Below are 21,459 nucleotides of genomic sequence, written 5' to 3'. Positions count from 1 at the left end.
CACTGTAATGGCTTCTCTCTGACATCCTGTGAATTTAGACAGCATTTAATAGTTTCAGTTCTCTTCAGCTGAAGGAAGCATTCCTTTACCTTGTTTCAGTTTAGCAATAAGCCAGCCCCCTATGCCTGCTTGTTTCTGTTAAAAAACCACTTCACTAGCAGGAAAATCTTACTCAAAGTAGACTATGCCCATTCTGCCTTGGGTGGGTTTATTTGCTGAAGCTTAGGAAGAGAATGATAGACTCCTAGAAAATACCTCAACTGACTCAAGAGGTGAACTGGAAAACTTGGGAGGGTTTTTTTCATGTGCCAGGGCTCTGCATATTTGATATCTGACAGGGGTGATACAGTTTTCTGTGTAGGTTTTAGATTGTTTGAATTATGTGTGTAATGAAGCACTTGGTAAAATTTTTCCCTCTGGGAGAGACTTGAGCTTGGAAAACATCAGGTAGAAAGTTTGGGTATATGTCTGAGGTGCTTATTTGGTCTTATTTTTTCCTTAGGGAGAAGTTATAAAACTAATTAACTTAATGGGTCAGAAGAGCATTGAGGTGTCTGGCACAGCGAGGTAGAGGAAGCAGACATCCTCCTGCTAAGAGCTGTGATCTCATCCTTTTGGGGGTGTGTTTTTAAATAGGGTTCCTGGCCTTGGGACTCTTCTGATGGTTGATGGTGAGATTAGCTCTAATCCAGGGACTGAGTCTTTGTCCTCACATCCTGACTGTTGGTGAGAAACTGGCCCCTTTTTCCTGCCCTGTGCTCAATCCTGTTAAGCTGTACACAACTTCACTTCAAAATGATGTTAATCTGGCTGTTTAACATCCTGTTCTGCCTAGCCTTTCTCCTCCCAAGCAGTCCAGTGTGTTCTTTAGCTTTCCTTCCTAAAAGTGGTTGGCACAAATCCCTGCAGAGCAGGGCAACCTCAACTCATTGCAGGCTTTAGCACTGTTTGTATTGATCCATGGATATCCAGCTTGGATCACTAATGGGTGTCAAGTGGAAAAGGTAATAAATTTCTGTTGCACTAGAATTAACCAGGATCTTGTTAAGAACAGAAGACACTGATCATCCTAAAGGATTGGGGGGGGCATTCAACCATTCAAGCACAACAACTTGTATCTCTTCCCCATGAGTTAAACAGTAAAGGCCAGAGAGGAGGAGAGTTGAAAACTTTGCTGAATGGATTTAGTTGTTTAAGGTACTCTGCAGACTGGAGAATAACTGCAAAAGGTGAAGGACACCCAGGTTCTGCCAGCACCTAAGGATGCTTTGCGATGCTTTTCAGCAACTGAGCCCCAAATCTACTTTAATATAGCCTCTTTCCTCAGTGGCTGAGGCAAATCTGTGTTTCAGACCCAGCTGCTTTGGTGCTTGGTGATTTTGTGTCAATCCTTGCTATGGTTTGAGGGGCTGTTTTGCCAATTGGATCTGGAGCATTCTCATTTGCAGCAGACACCTGGTCCTTAATTATCACCATCCTTAGCTGTGTCTCTGTGTTCAGCACTTTCTGATGCAGGAGCTATAAACTGATTTGAAGGGAGGCTATGTTGAGCAGTGTTGGGAGAGAAGGTTGAAAGAGATTAGTCACAAACCCAAAAATACTCTTCAGTAAGAGAGTTGGTGTCTACCTTTGTTTGTTTTGGGCCCTTGTCCTACGTCACATTTTAGTCAAAGGTTTATTTAGTCTGTTGGGGTTTGTGCACTGCTCTAGGGTGGAGTGGCAGTCCCTACTTGGCAGGAGAGTGGAGTTAAGCTGCCAATTAGAAGAAAGGAACAAGAGGGAGAAGAGTAAAAAAAGGCTTGTAACTGGCTGGTTTGCTTCTGTGTTAAAACCTCAAGTCCCATAACTGTTAAAGCTGGTTTGGCTCTCAGTCTTGCCAGTTATGCCTGTGGCTTTGTGTTCTCTGTGATTTTGGTGTTTCTTCCAACAACCATCAACTGCTTCACAAATCTGAATTCTGTGCATGCTTCCTGTCCTTTTTTTAAATCTGAGCAGAAAAAGCAAGACTTGGTGTAAGCAATGGTCCTGGATCAGAATATATCCCTACCGAGCAACATGTCAAACCAAGGGTTCTCTCCCCTGCTCCCCTTCTGGGTTTACTTTCATCACCTGAGAATACTTGTGATGTGAGGCATTTCCAATTTGCCTTGCAGATATTCTGAAACTGTCTCAAAAAAGGTTTCTTGGGGTTGTGCTAGTCTTAAAATAGCTTGGATTCTGTTCTGTCCTGACTCTGTTGGGGTTGACAGAGACCTTGAGGCTCAGCAGACCTGCCCCTTTGAGTCCCAGTTCTTCACTTCTGGTGACACCTTTTCTTGAACTGCTTTAAGAAGTCATGGAAAAGAGCAATGTGTAAATATTAATGTTGAATATTTGTCTTTAAAAATCTCTTTGGGATGCTCTACAAACCTTTGCTGTGTATGCTGTGGCTTTCTAAGCACTGCCTGTTTACAGCGTTTGGACATGTTAGCGTATCACTAGCTGGTGCCATCCCATGGAGGACAGGCAGGGCTCTCTTCAGTAACACCCATTTTGTCTCCCTGTCACAAGTAGCTTCTCTCAGTCTATGTTCAGACTGCAGCCAAGGTCTGTTTCTTCCTGCAGTGAAGCCTTTTCTCTTCTCTTCTCTCTGGGGTAGCTAAGGCTCGAGTGCTGCTTAGTGCCCAAGCAGAGGTGACAGTGCTGCGCAGGACATGTCACCTCTGGGCATGGGCTGATAGCATGGTTGCCTTGTGTGCTCTAGGAGGTGCTAGAAGACACTCTCATGGGCAGCTGTATAGTCCAGGTTTCTAGAATGGATCTTTGTTGGATGTATTTTGCAGCCCAGCTGGAAGAGATGCAGCAGATTGGTGCTGCAGTGTACCCCAGTTTAATTTGCCCCGTCCCTGGAAGTGTTCAAGGTCAAGTTGGACAGGGCTTTGAGCAACTTGGTCTAGAGCAAGGTCTCTGCCCATGGCAGGGGGTTGGAACGAGATCCCAAATCTCAATCAAACCAATCTGTGATTCTATGAAACACCAGTCTCTTAATAGACATCCAGGAGGGCAGTGAGGAAGTTCTTCATTGAAGAACCTTTACTTTCCACACTGAATTAAGCTCTTTCTTATGAGTATCTCTTTGATGACTTTTTTCCTGACTTTGAACAGGTTTTCAGCTTCCTGGAGCTGAACTGTTACACTGTAGCTTCCCACTATTTGATTTTACATATAAAAAAAAACCTCTGTGTTTTACACAAGCTACTTAAAGCGTGGGGGGAAAAAGCTCCAGGCAGACCTGGCTCCGTTGCCATTGAGCCTGGGATACCCCGAAGCCACCCCATCAATGTTAATGGAAGCAGACTGGTCAGGGCTATTGCTATTCAGACCTAAACTGAGCCTGTACTTGGGCAAAGAGGCCACAGTTTAATATTTAATGTTCTGTAAGGCTACACTGAGAGCTTTTACTGAAATGTGTCAGTAAAGGAGTGCTGTAGCAGTGATAGCAAACGGCTGAGAGCTAAGAGGATCCTGAGCTCCACTTCTGCCTGAGGCATGTTCTCTGATACCCAACAGCTTACTTGACCCCCTGTGTCTCAGCCAACTTAGCTGTAAAATTAAGCAACAAAGAAAGCTTCATGACAAACGGACATGTCTGGAGTGAACTTTCAGTGCAAGCTTTGTTCTACTGATAAATTCATCTTGCTGGCAGAATTTCTGTTTTTTAACCTAATGTGTGATTTTGTTGTCCTTCCAGGCAGCATTCACGCTCCTCCTGGGTCCTTTCACCTTCTTCAATGTGCAGAAGACCAAGTATCTTCAAATCATGACGTCCCTCATGAGATGGATAGGTGAGTCTTGGCAGAGACTCGGCCACCTCTTTACCATTCATGGAACCTGAGTCACGCCACTGACACTTCTCTTTGGCAAGATCTTCTTGTTTGGAAGCAAGTGCTTGTCAAAACAACCTCTTTGAGGACAATTGTGCAGGCCTAATAAATCTTTGAGGAGAAAGTTTTTAGTCTAGGATGAAATTGTTCTCAATCAGACATGGATGGTAAATGAAGTTTTAGTCTGGTTTGTGTGAGGGGCAGAAGAGGTTTGGCAGAGTCTCGTGTCTGGGTGCTGACTGTGATACCCACCAGCTGGAAGTTTCTCCTTCTCACAGCATATGCACAACAGACTTTAGACAATCTTTGTTTTGATCTGAAAACAAAAGGCATTTCTGTCAGACTTTCCACCCTTAGTTTTATCATCTGCTTGCATTTATTTTCCTGGGCCTTCCTTTATGGTAGGATGTGCTGCATTGGAAACCCCCAAACCAATGTGTGTTGTCCTTGGGAAGTCCTGCTCCTATGAGTTCTTTCCAAAATATTGCCAAGAACTTCTGGGAAGACAGATCATTCCCTTAAGGGAAGTAAGACATCACTCCTCTTTTTTTTCCCCAATGCCTTCGTCATTCAAAGATGCAGCTGCCTCACGTCTGGCTTGTGTGTGTACCTGCCCTTAAAGGCTGAGAGGTGTGTGTGGGTTGTGAAGGTTTATGTTCAGGTTTGTCTATTTTTGTGTCACCTAGACAGAGTGACTGATACTCAGGGTTAATAAAGAGCATTTCTGCAGGTTAATGACCAGCATTTCTGCAGGTTAACAGTCTCCTGGTGTGTGAATCCAGACCATTCAAGCACAGAATTAGCTCTGTTTATATCTATTACTGAAATAAGAAGAAAAGCTGCTTCTCTAACTGTTTCCCATTACACACATGCTCTTGACCTGACTGCAGTTGGATATTGTCCCTTCTCTGTGAATTCATCCTGTCTGGAAGTGGCTGACAGTCACTGCAGAGGAATAGAGATCCTCTGTTCTAGAGAATTCCTGAGATGGGGTTAAGCAGTTGACACCCAGGAAAATTAAGTTGGATTTTAAGCTCTCAAGTCTCAGATGTTGAACAGTTTGAGTTAATAAATCCTGACTTTGGATGGTGTGAAAATCCTGAATGCCTGTTTTTCTCCTTTGTTGTCTGAGCACATGAAAGGTTTGAAAGCCCCCCAGTTCTTCAGAGAAAGAGGTTATCTCATTAAGGGGTACTAAAGGAAATGAGGAAGTTTTGCGTTTGGGTTTTTTTTTTCTTTAATGAGAGTGATCTCTGCTCAGCTGACTGGCCTGATTCCAATCACCCTGCCTCCTCTTCCCTGGTAAAGACATCAGTCAGACCTCATCCTGTCTGTGTGACAGCCTGATGCCTGCCTCATCTGCCATTGGTTTCCCTTTAGCCAGCTCCTTCCAGTATGAGGATTGCTAAACCTTGGCACGATGGCAGAACTGTTCCTCTTTTTCATCACTTGATGGAGAGGGATAAAGGCAGTGTTTGGAGAAGTGTAGGGGAAATTCATGCTTTAGCCTGATTGATTCCTGCGTCAGCACGCTGGGGAACAGCTGCCCCAGATAATGATAGTTAATGACCCTGACAGCACCTCAGTGGCTACTTAGAAGAACGGATTCCATATGTGTACAATGAGGGATAGATTTATTGGGAAAGATAATTCATCAAAAAGCCATGTGATGCAGGGAGCAGAGAAAAGCTCTTGCTGCAGATCCTGGGGTAAGGATCAATCCCGTACTGCTGAGATTTGTCAAGCTGGCTTCTCCCATGTCCTCACATCACTGCTGTCCCCTCCTCCAAAAGCAGGGCTGTGAGTTAAACACAGGTTGGTACTTTTTGAGCTTAGATCCTAAAGAATAGTCTTGGGTAGTGTTTTGTGGTCTTCTGGACTTTTCCTGCCTGTATGCCAATGGCCAGATGTGAACTCCTTGTCCTGTATAAACTGTGCCTTTCCTTTACCTTCCTTGGGCTGGTTTTAGCCGTGTGGTGCTGAGGGTGGTTCTGCAAAGCACTCTGAGCAGCAGAGCAACACTGGAGCTTCCCTCCTGCCTGTTTGTTGTGCTGGGGAAAAAAACATTCCCATGTGGACAGTGGCTGATTCAGCTTACCTGTGCTCATGGTGTGGATGGGAATCTGACCCATGCTTTGCATCATGATTTGAAAAAAATCAAGCCTCCCTGAGCTGGGAGGTCAGTACAGACTTTGCAATGTGCCTGTCACAGGACCCACCACACACCCTTCTCTCCAGCCTGGTGGAAAGTTCCTGGATTTCAGAGCAGAAGGGGCTGATGTAAAGCAGCACTGCCCCAGGTGTACTGGTGATTCAAATGATAGCGGCTGAGAGGATGGTTCTTGGCAGCAGAGAGAGCTAGCTGTGTGTGAAGGTCATTTCTGCTGGTGTTTGTAACAGTGTCAGCCTTGCCTTTGAAAGTTGCTTTCCCTCTTTCTCCTGATCTAACTGATAATCAAATGTCACCAAGCCTCTTCCGTAGCCTTGTGCTCATTACAAGCAGCACATCGGCTATCAAAGCCTACAGCAGTCTCTTTCCACACCTCACAGATAAAAAAAAAAAATCATTCTCTCTCTGAAAAATAGGCTTAAACACTGGGATCTGAGCTGGAAATTAAAAATGGGCCAGTTCAAAGAATGTGGAGATGTTCCAGGGATGTTCATCCCTTCATCTGGCATCCTCCCAGGATAAGGGACTAAGCCAGGACAAGCACCTCTGAAGCCTCTGAAAGGAGAAAGTTGAAGGAGGAGCTTGCAAGCCCAAGTGTTGTGCTGCTAGAGAGCCCAGACAGATGGGCTCTTCTTGTCTGGGCCTGTTGATCACAGACAGCTCATCTGGAAAGAAGATTGGCATGGCAAGGCACTTCCCTGCCAGGACTGATAGGAGCACAGAGGGTGGATCTGTGTCTCCAGGTGGAGTGGGGCTGGTGGCAGAGAGGGCTTCCAGAGGAATCGAGCTGTTGCCAGTCTTCTGAAGAGTAGCAGCTCACACACTTGGCTGCAGAACTGGCTGTCACTTGCCATGGGTGAGTGCCAATGGTTAAATTCAGTGCAGCAGTTGGTGCTTGAACTGCTGGCCTTATCCTTGCTTAGAGATCTCTGTTCTCCAGGAGCTGGCAGGTGTGTAAGGCTTTGCCTACCCAAGTTCTCATCCCTTTCCCAATGCAAAAGCTCCTCAGACTGCTTTGTCAGCCTTTTGCAGGTACGTAAAGCTGCCTTGGGAGATGGAGCACAGGCACCCTAAGGGGTTCAACAGGGAGCCTGCCTGCTGTGCTTCCCTGGAGAAAGGGCCAGTCATGAAAAATCATTTGGTTTAAATCCTGACAATGTGCTTACAGTGAAGCCTTGTTTTGATTTGTGGTTAGAACCTTGTTGGCTCACCCGGCTCTGGGGCCATGTGAGTACAGATTGTTCCTATGGGGTGGGGAGGTGTCAATAACCCCAAGACAGGAGGGTCCTTCCCCAAAGTGTAATTCCTTCCTTCCTTTCAGCTCCCTTCTACCTCAGCCTCGGGAAAGTGTAAAGCTGTTATTAGGTCAATTCCTTTACCAGTTTTGGAGCCTTTTTCCAGGTCTTGTACAAAGTTATTGGAGCAGGGCTTCCTGCTGAAGGCTAAACCAACTAAGCCATCAATAAATTAGAGCTGTTGATATTTTCAATTCTGCTGTTTGGACTTCTGGCACTTTTTTTTTTCCTGGAGGGTTTAAATCTATGGTGGCGATGGATTACTCTCTAAAGAGATTTGATTGTCTAGCTGGTTTTTTTCCCCTCATTTCTTCAGTCCTGATCAAGTGGATGCTGTTAGGGGAGAGCTGCTGAAGGTCACAGCCCAGCAAGAGGGACTGAGTCAGGCGAGTCCCATGCACCTCTCAAAACAGAGGGGACACAGCTCGCTGGGGCACAGCCCTACCTCTTTATTATTGGATAATATTGGATAATAACTGTCTAGCAGCATCATGGGTTAGGATATGGATTAGGAAAAATAACAAAAGGACAGAGCTCAGCTTGGTGGAGCTCAGCATCAAACATTGGGCTATTGTGTATTAAGCAGCTAACCCGATTAATTGCAGCCTGTTGCAGCCCGAGATGTGGAGCTCTATAGGTGAGGACTGCTGGGTTTAAAGACATTGGTAGCATGATTATCACTGCTGTTATTAAATTGTCTCTGCCAAATGTTCCCAGACAGCTCCCATGTGGGGCCTGTGCTCTGAGTGCTGCTTGTGATGCTGTATTGTAGTTATTAGAAAGTATTGTATTTTAATGAAGAGATGGTTTATAGAGTAATAAACTTCTGGGTTTGGTTGAACAGGCTCAGTTCTCTCTCCCTGTTGGATCACACCACATCTATTCAAGTAAATGCAGCCCTTGAGACAAAGCCTTCCCAACCCTGCCCAAACAATGATCTCACAATTACATGCCCAGGAATAAAATCTCTCCTCTAGCTCTTTCCCCTGGCCAGTAAGATGGAGGAAAAGCAGACAAGAATTGCCAGGAAGTCTGTATTAAACCCTTTTTTTTTCCATCCCGTCCCCTTCCAGGATACTTGGTAGAAGGCTTCTGGGGAAGAAACTAGGAAAGGGCTCTGCAGAGCGTGACAGTGGGGCTGACTTTCTGTATCTGCTGCTTTCTCTGGTAGTTCTGCTCTTTCCACCAGAGCCCTGCTCTTTACAGCACTGCTCTGCAGAGAACTGTTCTCAGACCATCTCACCTTGTGAGCAGTCTCAGGTAACTGTCACTGCCATCCTTAGCAGCAGAACTATCTGTGCTGGAGTTGATTTGGTGCAGAAACCTGGAGTCACTGTGCTACATCCCTTCCACTGCTGAGACTAAGAATTACAGAGGAGGCTGATTTAGGAGGGAGTGACAGTTATCTGAAGTCCTGCATTTCCAGTCTCCTGCCGAGAAATTAGTCTGCCAATGCCCACAGTCCTCAAGGTGGGTGGTCTCTTTTCACATCAGAAATGGAGCTTTCTGCAAATAGCTTAAGGAGGGATCATTGTGATCTCTGCTCCTCTCCTTTCACACTGCAGGGCATACAGGAGGCTGAGGGGATTGGACTGTAAATCAGGACACTGTTGCATGTTCGTTCTGACAAGCTGCTTCAACAAAGTTACTTCGTGTTCTTATATCTCTTTTGGAGCAGATGAAGCTGCTGCCAGAGCCCAGGGTAAATAATTCACTAAGAGAAGTGAATATATTTATGAAGAGTTAGTTAAAATGCTGTGCTTCTGTCATGCCTGCTTTTGGAATTGTCGACTGAGGAGCTCATTTCAGTACTGTTTATGGGGGGCAGTGGGGTGAAGCAGTGCCTGTGTGAGGGAAAGAGCCTTGTGAGCTTCAGATGCAGATGGAGAGTGATTTGCAGTGCTGGACGGGACCACTGAGATCCTGCCTGAGGAGATGATGCTCCTGAAAAGAGCACTTTATTCAGGCAGCAGGAGACACTGATGAGTCTGAGCTGAAGAAGGGGAGCTGGAAATGTAAGGACATGTTCAACCCTGCAGAAGGGTCTGGATGACTGTGCCCAGGCAGGTTTTCAGAATGAAAAGTTGCTCTCTGTTCAGAGTGGATGTTGGTTGAACAAGATGATAAAAAACTTTGCTGTGTAGGGCCCAAGGCAGGATGGGCAAGATGTGGCTAAGTCTGCAGAGCACCTGGATTTCAGGGGACATGGGTGCTCTGCAACTAGTTCTTTCCAAAGCATGCACAGCCATAGTTTGGGCTCACAGTGACACTGAAGTGTGTATTATTCCCTTCTCTCAGAAGAGTAAATTCTGACATGGACAGAGAAGTGACTGTCAGAGCTAATAGGCCAAGCCAGCAGCAGAGCTGAGAGCAGAGTCCTGGTTGCAGAGGCTTTATGGTTCTTGTGCCAAAGGTGACCGGCAGAGAGGGGACCATAAACTACACGGGTAATTTTCCACCAGAAGCAAACAAGCCTTGCTGGCTGCTCTTTCCTTCCCATGTGTTGAGAAAAAGCATCTGTGATAAATGCCCAAGTGCAGAGCCATTTTTCTCCCTGTGAACTGTTACTGGTGTGCAGATGTCTATGGGACCAGCTGATGTGGGCTGAGATGAGGCAGCTACACTGGTTTCATGGCAGGAGTTGTTACCACAATTGGGGAAGCTACTTGTAAATGTTGGTTATGGTATTGCAAGCCTGATAAAGAAAAGCAGGGAAATTATGCCCTTAGAGCAAAGAAGCTCCACTGAACTGCTTTTGACAGCCAAAAAGTCCTGGTAGTACTTTTTAAATGGAATTTCCCTTTGTGAAGGAAAGGTGCTCCACCTGGCCCAAGGCAGCAGGTACAAGCCAGGCCTGGGGGAGTGGAGGTGCTTTTTCTTGCCTTCTTGGTAAGCTGTGTCACACTTCTGTGTATGAGCAACAGTCCCCTGCCATGTGGACTCTGCCTTAGGCTTTGGGGCAGGGAGGGTAACACTGTCCCTGCAAGTCCCTGCTCTCCATTAGAGGAAGGAGCCACAGTGATGTTCCACAACTTTTGCTCATACCTTTCTTCTGGGAAGTAATTTCCCTCCTCTTTTCCTGGTGATGTCTCTCTCCAGAGAATTGCTGTCTTCTATGAATATATCCATCTTGCTTCCCCACAATCTCTGCACTCATAAATCCTTCATCTTCCTAGAGATGGTGTTTTAGGCTCTGTCATTGTCAAATCCGATCCTTAACTACTGCAGCTCCCACATCTGATGAAGCAAACCTGGTTTTCATGTTACCTCTTTACTGTCAATTCATACAGAAACCCCCTCTAAGGTTGGAGAAATTAATCAGTTGCTGCTCTGGAATTTATGGAGAACCGGAGATCATGAACAAATGGCAGGATATAGCTTCTGCAAAAGAAACTGGCTAAATGAGTTTTAAATTTAAAAATCAATGTCTTAATTTCAGATACTTTGTTCTGCCAGCATGTTGAACTCCAGCTGTGCTTTAATACTTCAAATGCCACAGGATCCAGAATGCCTGGTGGTTCCAGAGCTGCAGTGGGCTCTTCAGCTTGCCCACATCACTGCTGGAAGGCAGCTGGCTCTGAGAAGGGGCACCAACATCCTAGAAAGACATCAGCAGGGAAGTAGACAGCACAAGTGTCAGGTGGGGATGCAGAAGGTAGGACTGTCTCGATGTGCTCCTGGGCTGTTCAGTGTGTACAGAGCAGATGCTCCTATTTTTATGCCCTTTCTATGAAAGAGCTGCCTAATGTTAAATTAAATGAGATCTGTTCCTCTGTTTAAGAGTGGCCTGCTGTGTTTTGACTTGATAGGGGATTGAGGTGGGGAGAAATCTTCCCCTTTCTAAAGAGACTGGGTTTAGGAAGCTCCTGAAAACATCTTCCTCTTGGAATCCATCATGCTGCTTAATGTATGAAAAGGGAAGCAAGCGGCGTGCGTTGGGATAGGGTGATCCGTTATCATTATTTCCTGGCATATTGATTCTCTGCTTGGACAGGAAAGCTCTGTCACACCATCAGCCGGCAGTGACGGATGGCCCTGCCACAAACGTGTCATGGCAGCAGCTCAGACAAATGGCTGGGGGGTAGGGGAGCAGCCAGGCGTGGGGTGGCTGCACACCACTGCCTCTCTGGGTCCCTGGAAGGGATGGCAGGCAGGTGTGGTGATGTTCTCTCCAGGCTTTCCTTGTAGAAGGAGGAATGGGAGTAGGGACAGGGCTGGAGAAGATGTGAACATCTCACAAGTACCATGTCTTGCAGGGATGCAAGGGGGGGCTTAAGCCAGAAGCTTGTTCTGAGCATCAGTTCTTGCAGGAACCTACCATGACAGGGAAAAAATGTGTTTGAGGCTTGGACTTATTTTCTTTTCTGCAATAGCCTTTCTGCAGAGAGATGAAGCTCATGTACAAACACCATTTTTCATTTACAGAGGTGTTTTCTCTGCCTTTGTAAAATGATCCTTAAACTCAGAATGGCTAAATTATCTCCACTGCTTCTCTGCAGTTCTGTTATGTTTCTATCAAAATGCACAAAAATGTATTTCTTAATATCCCCAGACTCCCATATTTCCCAAACTGTACTACTTTGGATGTCTGCTCATCCGTATTCATCTTTACTTCACCTGCAAGAACCAGAGCAGAACTGCCCTGTCTCTGAATCAACATCTCCTGAGTCAAGCAGGAGAGGCAGCAGAAGCTGACTGCAGGGTCTGCTTTATCTGAGAAGAGCATTTGTTCCTCAAATAGTGAGGGGAACAAAGAAAGTCTGTAGGAGAGGCAGTTGGATGGTTGGGATGAGATTCATCACAAGTTTTCCTTTATGGCATAGCCCCTCTTTATTTTTTTCCTCAGGCTCACTCATATCCTTCACTAAAAATGATGCTCGAACACCTAGAGGAGACAAGATGAGACAAGAAGTGGCCTCTGTGCCTTGCTGACTGCCAAGCCTGTGGTGTGGGGGCTTGGAGTGGGTTTAACACCGTGGAAAAATCAGGACAAGCAAAACACTTGATTGCTTTTTAAGCATTTATATAAAACAAGGCTCAAAGCAAATTTTTCATGTAACCAACTAACAATCCTTGGTGCCATCACTGTTGACCTTGCTTTGTGGCTCCAGGTGCTGTTGATCATAGTCTGAAGGTGTTTCATCCCTGGAACACGTTGCTTGTCCTCTGTTCTGTGTGGAGAGGATCACATCAAGGGGTTTCTGTGAATCCATGTCTTACTTCACCAGGATCCTTGTGGTGAAGGAACGCTGTTGGACAGCTGATGTGACAACAATAGGTGACATGAAATAGTGTCATGTGACTCTGCCTTCAGCCTGCTGTCCCGGGTAGGGGATGTGAGTGGGAGCTTCGTGTGTGCCTGAGGATCCTGTGCTGCCTCTTTTCTGCTCAAAGCTGCCTGTCAGTCAGCCTGTCATCTTCTTTTCATTTTGACTTATCATCCAGATCATATCTAGGTTTCAGAGTTTCATTTTTGGGTTTGCCTCCTCTCAGGGACAGAGAGATAAATTTGACATGCAAGTGTTTTAGCTCTCCAGTTCCAGGAGTGAGAAACTCTTCTGCCACAGGGAGTGAGAGAAAACAACCGTGGGGCAGGGCTTTTGTTGTCCTCTCTGAGGCTGGAACTGTGCAAGGGAGGTGTCCAGTTTACCCAGCACCATTTCTCTCAAGGATCTTGCATCTGCAGAGCACCAGTGCTCAGGCAGGGGAAGCAGAGCTTATCTTGTTGGAAGCAAAACTAGTTTGGATCTTAGTATTGGATCCTCACTCCTTGTAATTTTAATAAATTTCTGAAACGCACATTTAATGAAAAACAAATGTATTAAATTCTAGTTGCTTAAGCCAAAGACCATCCATCATTTAGGGAATCCACAAGAACTCTGTTCCTTCAGTGTTCCCTGCCAAAAAAGCACGTGTTGGGGCAGAGGAGAGCCTGTGGGAGACACTTCAAGGATGGGGTGCCTGCCTGAAAGTGCCCCTGAACTGGTCCTGTTGGCACTGGTGCAGAAAGTGGGGCTTTGAGCCAATGGTAAGAGTGGGTTTGGGGGATGGAAATAGGTCACTCATTACTGTGTTGAGCAGAGCCTGAGGAGATTCACTGTCTAGTGTGCAGGGGAAGAGGTGTGAGACTTCTGAGTCACGTCTAGCTCAGATACGGGACCAGCTCAGGATGGGGCTGCAGAGCCTGACTACCTCTCCCAGGCAAGCAGGAAAGGAACAGTCTCAGCACATTTCCAGAGCTGCCCAACCTGCTTTGTTTTATTACTCAGGGCATCTTCTCCTCTTCCTTGTAGCATGTGCAGCCCCAGGGAGTGCAGCCATGTCACATCACCTGGAACACAGCTCTCTCTGGCTCTCTTGCTGAGCAGATACAGCTGGCAAGCATCACCCCTCTGGGGAGCAGTGGGGGAGGCACAACAACTGTACCCATGTTCTCAGTGCCCCTCAGTTGCTGGGCTCGAGTGAAGGCAAGGGGAATTGCACACCTCCAGAGCAATGAGCTGTTGCCTTCCATAGCTCTCTGTGACTGCCCTTGGGGGAGGAAGTAGAACCTAGCACTCCCAAAACGACCTGGCCTTGTGGTACCGTGAAGGAATGGCTCTGCTGCCTTCAGTCCAGTGTTTGGGGAGGGCCGGTAGACGTGCCCTGTCACTGGAAAACAGTTGGAAGGGAGAGGTTTCCTGAGGCAGCACAGGATGAAATGCAGCATGTGGCTTGGGAAGGGTTCAGCATGGAGCTGGTGTTTGCTGCAGGAGAACGTGAATTTCTGAGAGAGGGTTTTGGAGAGTGCTGGGGGTGTGTGGGAGGCAACGTTCAGTGAGGTTAATCTGATCTTGCTGGGCACAAGAGAGGCAGCATTCACTAACTGGTCTGCAACTGTCTTCCCCAGTTGCATCCCTGGCAGGGGTTCCCATCTCCAGCCGCCTGTTGTGGGGAGCAGGACTGGGCACAGAGCAGGCCCATAATCTTGTCACCCCAAAGTGAGCCTGCCCAGCTCCTAGCACTGGTGCCAGCCTCCTATGGATTTGAACTGTGCACTGCTCTGTTTAATTCCTCTGGATTTATATTAATGGCATTCAAAGTTGTCTGTAGTAGTTGTCTCAGCATTTTGTTGATTTTTTTCATTACCTGATAATTCACGGCTCTGTTCCTGTGCCTCAGGCTGGTGCAAGGACAGCTCTGTGCAAGCCACAGTGGCCCACCCATTGCAGTGCCAGACTGTAAATCTCACTGCTTGCTGCCCTGCCAGGCAGGTCCTTTTCTCCCTGTTGCTTGTTAACTCCAGCAGCTGATGATCATCTTTCCCAGGTTGATGCAATTTTTGTGACACCAGAATTAGTTTTCTGCTGGTTTTATATGCCGTGCTGGGAATGAGTCTCACAGTAACTGCTCTGGCTCAAATTTCCACCCTCAGAGTAATAAGGGCATTAGCCCAATCTTCTCAATTCATTTTGTCCCTGGCATGTTGTTATTTGTAATAAGCTTTGTAAAATGTTGTTAGGCTTTTTCCTGACATAACTGAAGGGTAGACGAGCAGACTTTGTGTCTAGAAACGATGAATTTTAATAGCAGTCCTTCAGTGCTGCTTTAGTCCCTTCCAGACTGGCTTCTCCACCCTGGGATTAGCTACAGACAGCCTGTTCCTCCTGCCCAGGAAATGGCTGGCTAGCTCTTGCTCTATCATGCTTGACAGATCCCAGGGACAGGAAAGCATGGTAGTAGCTGCTGCTCCTGTGCGCGTAGGGGAGGTCTTGAAAACATTAGTCCGGTTGGAAATGTGTAGGAATATTACTGGGGTTGACTGGAGCCAAGTCAGAGCTCAGACATCTCTAAGGCTTTTTTAAAAGGTGATATTTAACCCGTGTGTGTGTGTGGCAGAAGCATCCATGGACCAAAACCCTTGAGGGCTTAGGGTTCACCAGCCATGTCAGCCTTCTGCCTCCAAAGGGCTCAGGGCAGCCCTGTGCTCTTGGGGGTGGGAGGGTGAGTCCCTGTGGGAAGGAGACTGGAGGGAGATGCCTGAGCCCATTCCCTTATCTGCTGACTGGCACTGACAGCAAATCACGATTAATTCCTCTGCACCTCGCCTTTGATGTAGCACCCTCAGATAAGGTGGTACATCAAAGAGATAAGGAGATGCTCTTGCATAGCAGGAGAGAGTTGGTGCCAAGACTGCCAGTGCAATGGGAGGAGGGTCATGGGGAGTGCGGGCCTGGGCTTGACCTGAGACCTTCTCTCTCTCCAGCTTTCATCCTCATGATTATTCTGGCCCTCATCCGCATCGGCAGAGGCCAAGCTGAAGGTCACCCGTCCATGGCCCAGCTGTCGGGCATCCGCAATCTGTTTGGGGTGTGCGTCTACTCCTTCATGTGCCAGCACTCCCTGCCATCCCTCATCACTCCCATCTCCAAGAAGAAGCACATCAACAAGCTTGTGGTGCTCGATTACATCCTGATCCTGGCGTTCTACAGCCTCCTGTCCTTCACTGCCATTTACTGCTTCCGCAACGACACCCTCATGGACATGTACACGCTCAACTTCACCAACTGCGAGATCATCAGCGTGGCCTTCATTCGCTACTTCCTGGGCCTCTTCCCGGTCTTCACCATCAGCACCAACTTCCCCATCATTGCAGTGACCCTGCGCAACAACTGGAAGACCCTTTTCCACAGAGAAGGGGGCACCTACCCGTGGGTGGTGGATAGGATTGTCTTTCCTGCCATCACGCTGATTCCCCCAGTGCTGGTGGCTTTCTGCACTCACGATCTGGAGTCCTTGGTGGGGATCACGGGAGCCTATGCCGGGAATGGGATCCAGTATCTCATCCCAGCTTTCCTTGCGTACTGCAGTCGGAAAGACACTCAGCTGGTCTTTGGCAGCGGGACCGTGAACAAGCACCTCTCCCCTTTCCGGCACACCTTCTGGATTGTGTTTGTGCTCATTTGGGGCTTCTCTTGCTTCGTGTTTGTAACTGCGAACATTGTCCTGAGTGAGTCAAAGCTCTGATGAGGGGTAGCAGCACACTCCCTCTGGAGCTCCAGAGACTCCAGCATTTCAGCTCCCCCTCTGGAACTGTGCAGTGAGGGGGAGAGGCAGTGTGAAGGGAAGTTTCCAGGCCGTTGGCTTGGTGACACAGACTTTTCTTCACTCCACTTTGGGTGTGGATGGAGTGGACTCAGCCTTGTTAAAGTTCTGGTTCTCAGACGAAGCCCTGGGGCTGAGCCCTCGGCAGCCTGCACCATTAAACAGTGTCCAGCCATTCCTGCCTTTGGCTCTGTCAGAGCAGCACATTCTCTGTCTGTCCCTCCCTGGCTCTCTGTGTGCTGCTGGTCTCAGCACACAGGAGACAGCCTTGGCTGCATCACTAAATGTCCCTTCTCCCAAAGGCAGGAATGTGCTGTGCAGAATCCAGCAGGAGTTTGGGAGAACTGAGTCTCTTCTTTCTGCTGAGACTCCTTCAGACCAACCTTCTGTGCCAGCTGAAGGAAAACATAAGGGTGGAAATAGACCTAATTCAGAAGGAAATAATTTTGTGCTGTTACACTTTCTTTTTGTAGAAGCATTATCATGTTTATGCACATTGCCTGGGATTGGGGATCTTTTGCTTAGAGCTGGATTTCTCCAGCCTGGGAGTTTACATTCACACTTCCATCCTGTTCTCCAGTGCTGTGGCAGCCCATTTGGGCAGAGCAGTGCCCCTCTGCATGCAGGGTACAGCTCTTTCCACTGGAAAGGAAATCAGCCTTGCTTCCCTCAGCACCGGTTTGCGACTCTGAGCTTTCCACCGGCAGAGCCCTTCTCCCTTTCTCAGCTTTGCCTGGGGCTGGTACAAGCAGCCAGACCCTGACTCCAGCGGCCGGGATCGGTGTGGGCTGGGGAAGTGCTAATTACCCAGTCCTGACACGCGAGAGGCTCCGGCTGTGCACACTGATGCGTTCCCGGCTCCCGCGCTGGGTAATTAGCCTTGAAACGAGGTGGGTGTTAACTCAGGGGAATGAGCCGGTGCCAGGAGGAAGCGCTGTGCCCTGGCTCAGCCCTGCCTGCAGCAGCAGAGCTCCCGAAACAAGGGAGCAAAACCTGAAACCCTGCTGGAACTGGGCTTGAATTCCCCCTCTTGTCTTTCTGCACAGGGTCAGGGTGGGCTTTGGGCTGCTCCTGCTCTGCTGCTCTCGGAATTGGGCTGCTCCTACCTTAGGCAGCTCTAGGTGAGTCTGCTTTTAGGATGAGTGTGGTCACTGTAACACCACACTCTGTCTTCGGGTCCTGTGTTCAGAAGCCCTTGGGCACAGATCATCCAGGGTTTCCTGACAGAAGGAAGAACTCTAAAAGTTTTCACCTGAACTATTTTAACCCCCCTGTTATCAAAGCAGGTTCAAAGCCAGGTGCATGTCAGATCCTCCTGCCCTCTGCACTTGCTGCAGTATTAAATGTCATCGCTCACTAAAGCAAGCTTTGAACTGCAGCTCTTTTTAATCAAGCTCTGTTTTCAAGTAGGACTTTCTGGTTTCCATATGACCTGAAGTGCTCCTCCTGGGGGAATATGCAAGTACCTGGAGCTGTATAAAACCACTTCATGGCTTTTAAAGCAAAACCCTGCACCTCTCAAGCCTGAGCACCGCCACTGTGTCCTTGCCGAGCTGCCTGGAGAGGATCTGGAGGGACTGTTCATCTTCTCTCCAGCTTGATCCCAAACAGGCATTGACAGCCCCTGCTAGTGAGTTTAAACATCCCCAAGTGCTCCTGCAAAGCTGATGTGGTATCTTCAGTACCAAATTAAGAAGGGGTTTTACAGGTAGCTGGTGCTGGTGTCTTGTTTAGGCAGCAGTAGTTTGGGGGGCAGATCCATGGGGCAGCTGAGCTGGGAGCCACCTGCGTGGCAGCTGGGAGCTGGGCAGAGCTGGAGGGAGGAATTGAATGCTGATGAAATGAGCCTTTGGAAGCTGGAGAGGCTGAGGGGGCTGTTCCTCTGCACGAGTGTGCAGGTGTGGGTTCATGGAGAGGCTGAGGGCTGTCTGCCCTGGGCTGCCCATGCTTTGCAAGGTTCTTGGCTCAGCCCCTGCCCTCCACTGCCTTCACGTTTCATTGCAGCCAGGGAACGGGGCTGTTCTCTGTTGTTTCACCTCCTCTCACCCTCCCCTTCTCAGGGTTGCCCCACTGAGGGGGAAGGGAGGGGGCCCAGCCTGGCACCCTCTTTCCTGCCATCTCTGACATTTAAAGATGTGCCTTCTCTTCCCTGGCCCATGTGTCCCCCTCTCCCCCTCAACACAGTGTGTGACAGTGACTTCTGAGGGGCTGCACCTCCAAGAGCTGCTGGAATCCAGGTTTTGGATGCAGTGGCATGCTGAGGGCTTCTGTTCCAGCCCCAGCCTTTGCCGTGGTTCCTTACTGGGAAGGGCTTTGCTCCCCAAGGAGCATGAGTGCTTCTCAGATAAAAAACTATGAATTCCTAGACACCTGCTGTCCTTGCACAGCAGCAAAACAAATTGGGAATTGGAATTGGGGTGATTAACAGTAAGATGCTCTACGGAAGAGAACATTTTTCATATAAAACATGACATAGCAATGCCTTAAAAATTACTGGAGAAAGCAGGAAGGGGATGGTTCAGTGCAGCCAGCACTGGCTGAGGGGATGCTGGGTGACCCCACAGTGCAGGGCATGAGCTCTCTCCTCTCGCTCATCACGAATAAGTCTATTTTTATTTGGCCATTATCAGCACTAACAATTCATTATTACAGATTCACACGTGATGCTTTGTCCTGACTGTAATTAGTTTTACAAAAATGGGATTAAAACCAATAAAATGCACATTATACATCTGGTTTAGTCTGACTTCTTTTTCCATCTCTTTCTTCCTCGTACTTAGGCACAGAGCAGCTATTCCTGGAGGGGATGGCCGTGACGGATGGGGGTGCAGGCCAAGGAGAAATGGCAAGTGGAGAGGCTAATGGAGACCCTCACCTCTTCTCTATTAGCCTCCTGCAACTCTGGGTGCTAGCTGCAAACTCAATTAAAACATCTGTACTTTCCCCTTCTCAATTATGGCTCTTTACACTTAAAGCCAAACAAATTGAATTGCTCTGCTGCCTCAGGCTGCAAAGGCAGTTTCTGCTAGCAAATTTATTATCACCATAAAGCGCAGCTTGATTTATGTTAAAATATTAAAGCAGATCTTTATGATGGAAATAAACACTTTCTGCTGTGATTCTCTCGAAGGACCTCACAAGCAGTGGCGGATTTTGGGGCTTGGGCTGTAAATCTGAGGCCAAACTGGCATCGGGGAGGAATTCAGTCTATTGCAGTGCTTGGAATAGCAATGGCCAGGGAAAGAAAACTTTGAACCTGAGAAGAAGCTTTAGGCAAAGCTTGACCACCACCACGGAGCTGCGTGTCCCTGAGGGGATTCAGCTGTTTGAAGGTTTAGGGAAAGTGCTCACCAGCCTTTTTCCTGGATGGATTTGGGCAGCCCAGGAGCTGTCAGTGGCTCAGGGAAGGGCACCTGCTGCAGGGTCTCAGCTGGGGAAGGTTTTGTGCCATGGCTTTGGCCTGGCAGGAGGCAGTAACCAGGAGGTGGCTGCACCTGCTGCTCCCTCAGGCATCCTCAGGCACAGGCATGGCAGCTGTCCCCAGCACCTTCCTGGCCCCGTATCTGTCCTGGATTGTGATTTAACCAGTTCCCTCTGCCTTAACCTGAGTTACCATCTCCCATAGCAGCACCAGCATCTCCTTGCCATTGGAACCCCTTCCCAGTGGCTGACCTGTGCTGATCTGCTTCATTCCCCCTCTCCTCATCAGGATGGATCTTATGATGCTGAGCAATGGGGCAGTGAAAATAGGACCTGCCATGGAGATGTCAGAGCTGGCAGAGGCAGGGGGTGGGTTTGGGGGGACACTGCCCACCCCCCACAGTGGGGCTGAGCCCCAGAGGTGGGTGCCCAGCAGTGATCCAGCCATATTTCTCTCTGCACAGCAGCCCACAGCCTCCTGGGGTGTCCCGGGTGCCAGAGCAGGCTGAATTAAAAAGTGATTGATTAGACAATTTCACCAAAAAGAAATAATATCCCTCAACCTCTGTTAAACACTAAATTACCCAGCCCCTCTTTGGAAAGCTTTGCTACGCGGTGCTTCCAGACTATTGCTTCCCTGAAGCTTTGTTCCTTGTGCACCCAGGAGCAGGGAAGTGCTGCAGGAGCAGCTCGGCCCTTCCTTGGTCCTTGGGGGTCACAGATCCCACCGGCTCTGGGCTGGTCATGCCCCAAACACCTCCTTTCCCACCAGTGCCCAGCACCTGGCACCAGGAATGGGAGAAAAACTGTGCTTTTCCATCCCAATTAGCATGTAAAGATGATTATGCAAATGCCACCATGATGGCCAGGGACGTGGGCATTCACATGGGGCACCGTGAATAGCCCTGGCCTTACACCGGGTGCTGACACCCAATCCTGAGGCCACCTCCCCTGCGAGCACCCCCTGCACCCCATTTGCCCTGTTCCTCGCTGTCCTCAGCCTTCCACAGCAAAGTCCTTCAATAAAACATGAAGCAGATCCATTTGGCTTCTGCTGAGTCACCAGGGACATCACTAATTAATTCAAAACGTGGGTTGGGGATTTTGGATACTTTTTTCCCTTTTCTGCTCCCCTTTGCTGTTACAGCCCCAACCCCAGCTGAGGTTTGACTGCAGCTGTGTGTGCTGGCTTCCTCGAGCCAGAGAGCCGCAATTTGAGGGAAAGTTCCCAAGACCACACTGGAGCTTCCCGGGGACCAGCGTGTCACCCGACGAGGCATCTGGGGCACTCAACTGGGAAGAGCTGCCCCAGGTGAATGGGTGCCATCACCTGGGGCAACCTGGATGAATACCCTCCTCTTCCACCGGATTTATTTATTTATGGCCTTTATTTATACACCAGCACCTCCCACCCTCGCCAGGAGGCTTGGAGGGGCTGCCAAAACAATTAAGAGACAATTGCGATGATAAATAAGTAAAGGGAATTAAAGCGCCGACACCAGTGTGTGATGGCAGCCAGGCTGGGGGATGGGGGACTGGCTGGATTTAACTCCAGACAGATGGATGGACAGCCAGATACTGCCAATGCTTTTGAGCCTGGACCACGCGTGGCCGGGCCCTTCTGGAC

At 48.4% G+C, this 21,459-nt stretch overlaps 1 protein-coding gene across 4 annotated transcripts in view; it reads left to right on the top strand.

Annotated features, from left to right (window-relative positions):
- The window catches only part of TMEM104 (transmembrane protein 104), a 43,891-nt gene extending 24,739 nt beyond the window's left edge, over positions 1–19,152 (top strand). For all 4 annotated transcript variants that reach the window (XM_039562317.1, XM_039562314.1, XM_039562316.1 and 1 more), the window contains 2 exons: positions 3,731–3,824; positions 15,574–19,152. In XM_039562317.1, the coding sequence (XP_039418251.1) occupies positions 3,731–3,824; positions 15,574–16,334 (855 nt within the window). In that variant the 3' untranslated portion in view covers positions 16,335–19,152. The remainder of the gene's footprint in view (positions 1–3,730; positions 3,825–15,573) is intronic.
- The last annotated feature ends 2,307 nt before the right edge of the window (positions 19,153–21,459 follow it).

This window comes from Corvus cornix, chromosome 18 (assembly GCF_000738735.6).
Source record: "Corvus cornix cornix isolate S_Up_H32 chromosome 18, ASM73873v5, whole genome shotgun sequence".
Taxonomy (NCBI): Eukaryota; Metazoa; Chordata; class Aves; order Passeriformes; family Corvidae; genus Corvus; species Corvus cornix.
The sequence above is the reverse complement of the archived record's forward strand: the minus strand, read 5'-3'. Positions and strand labels throughout refer to the sequence as shown.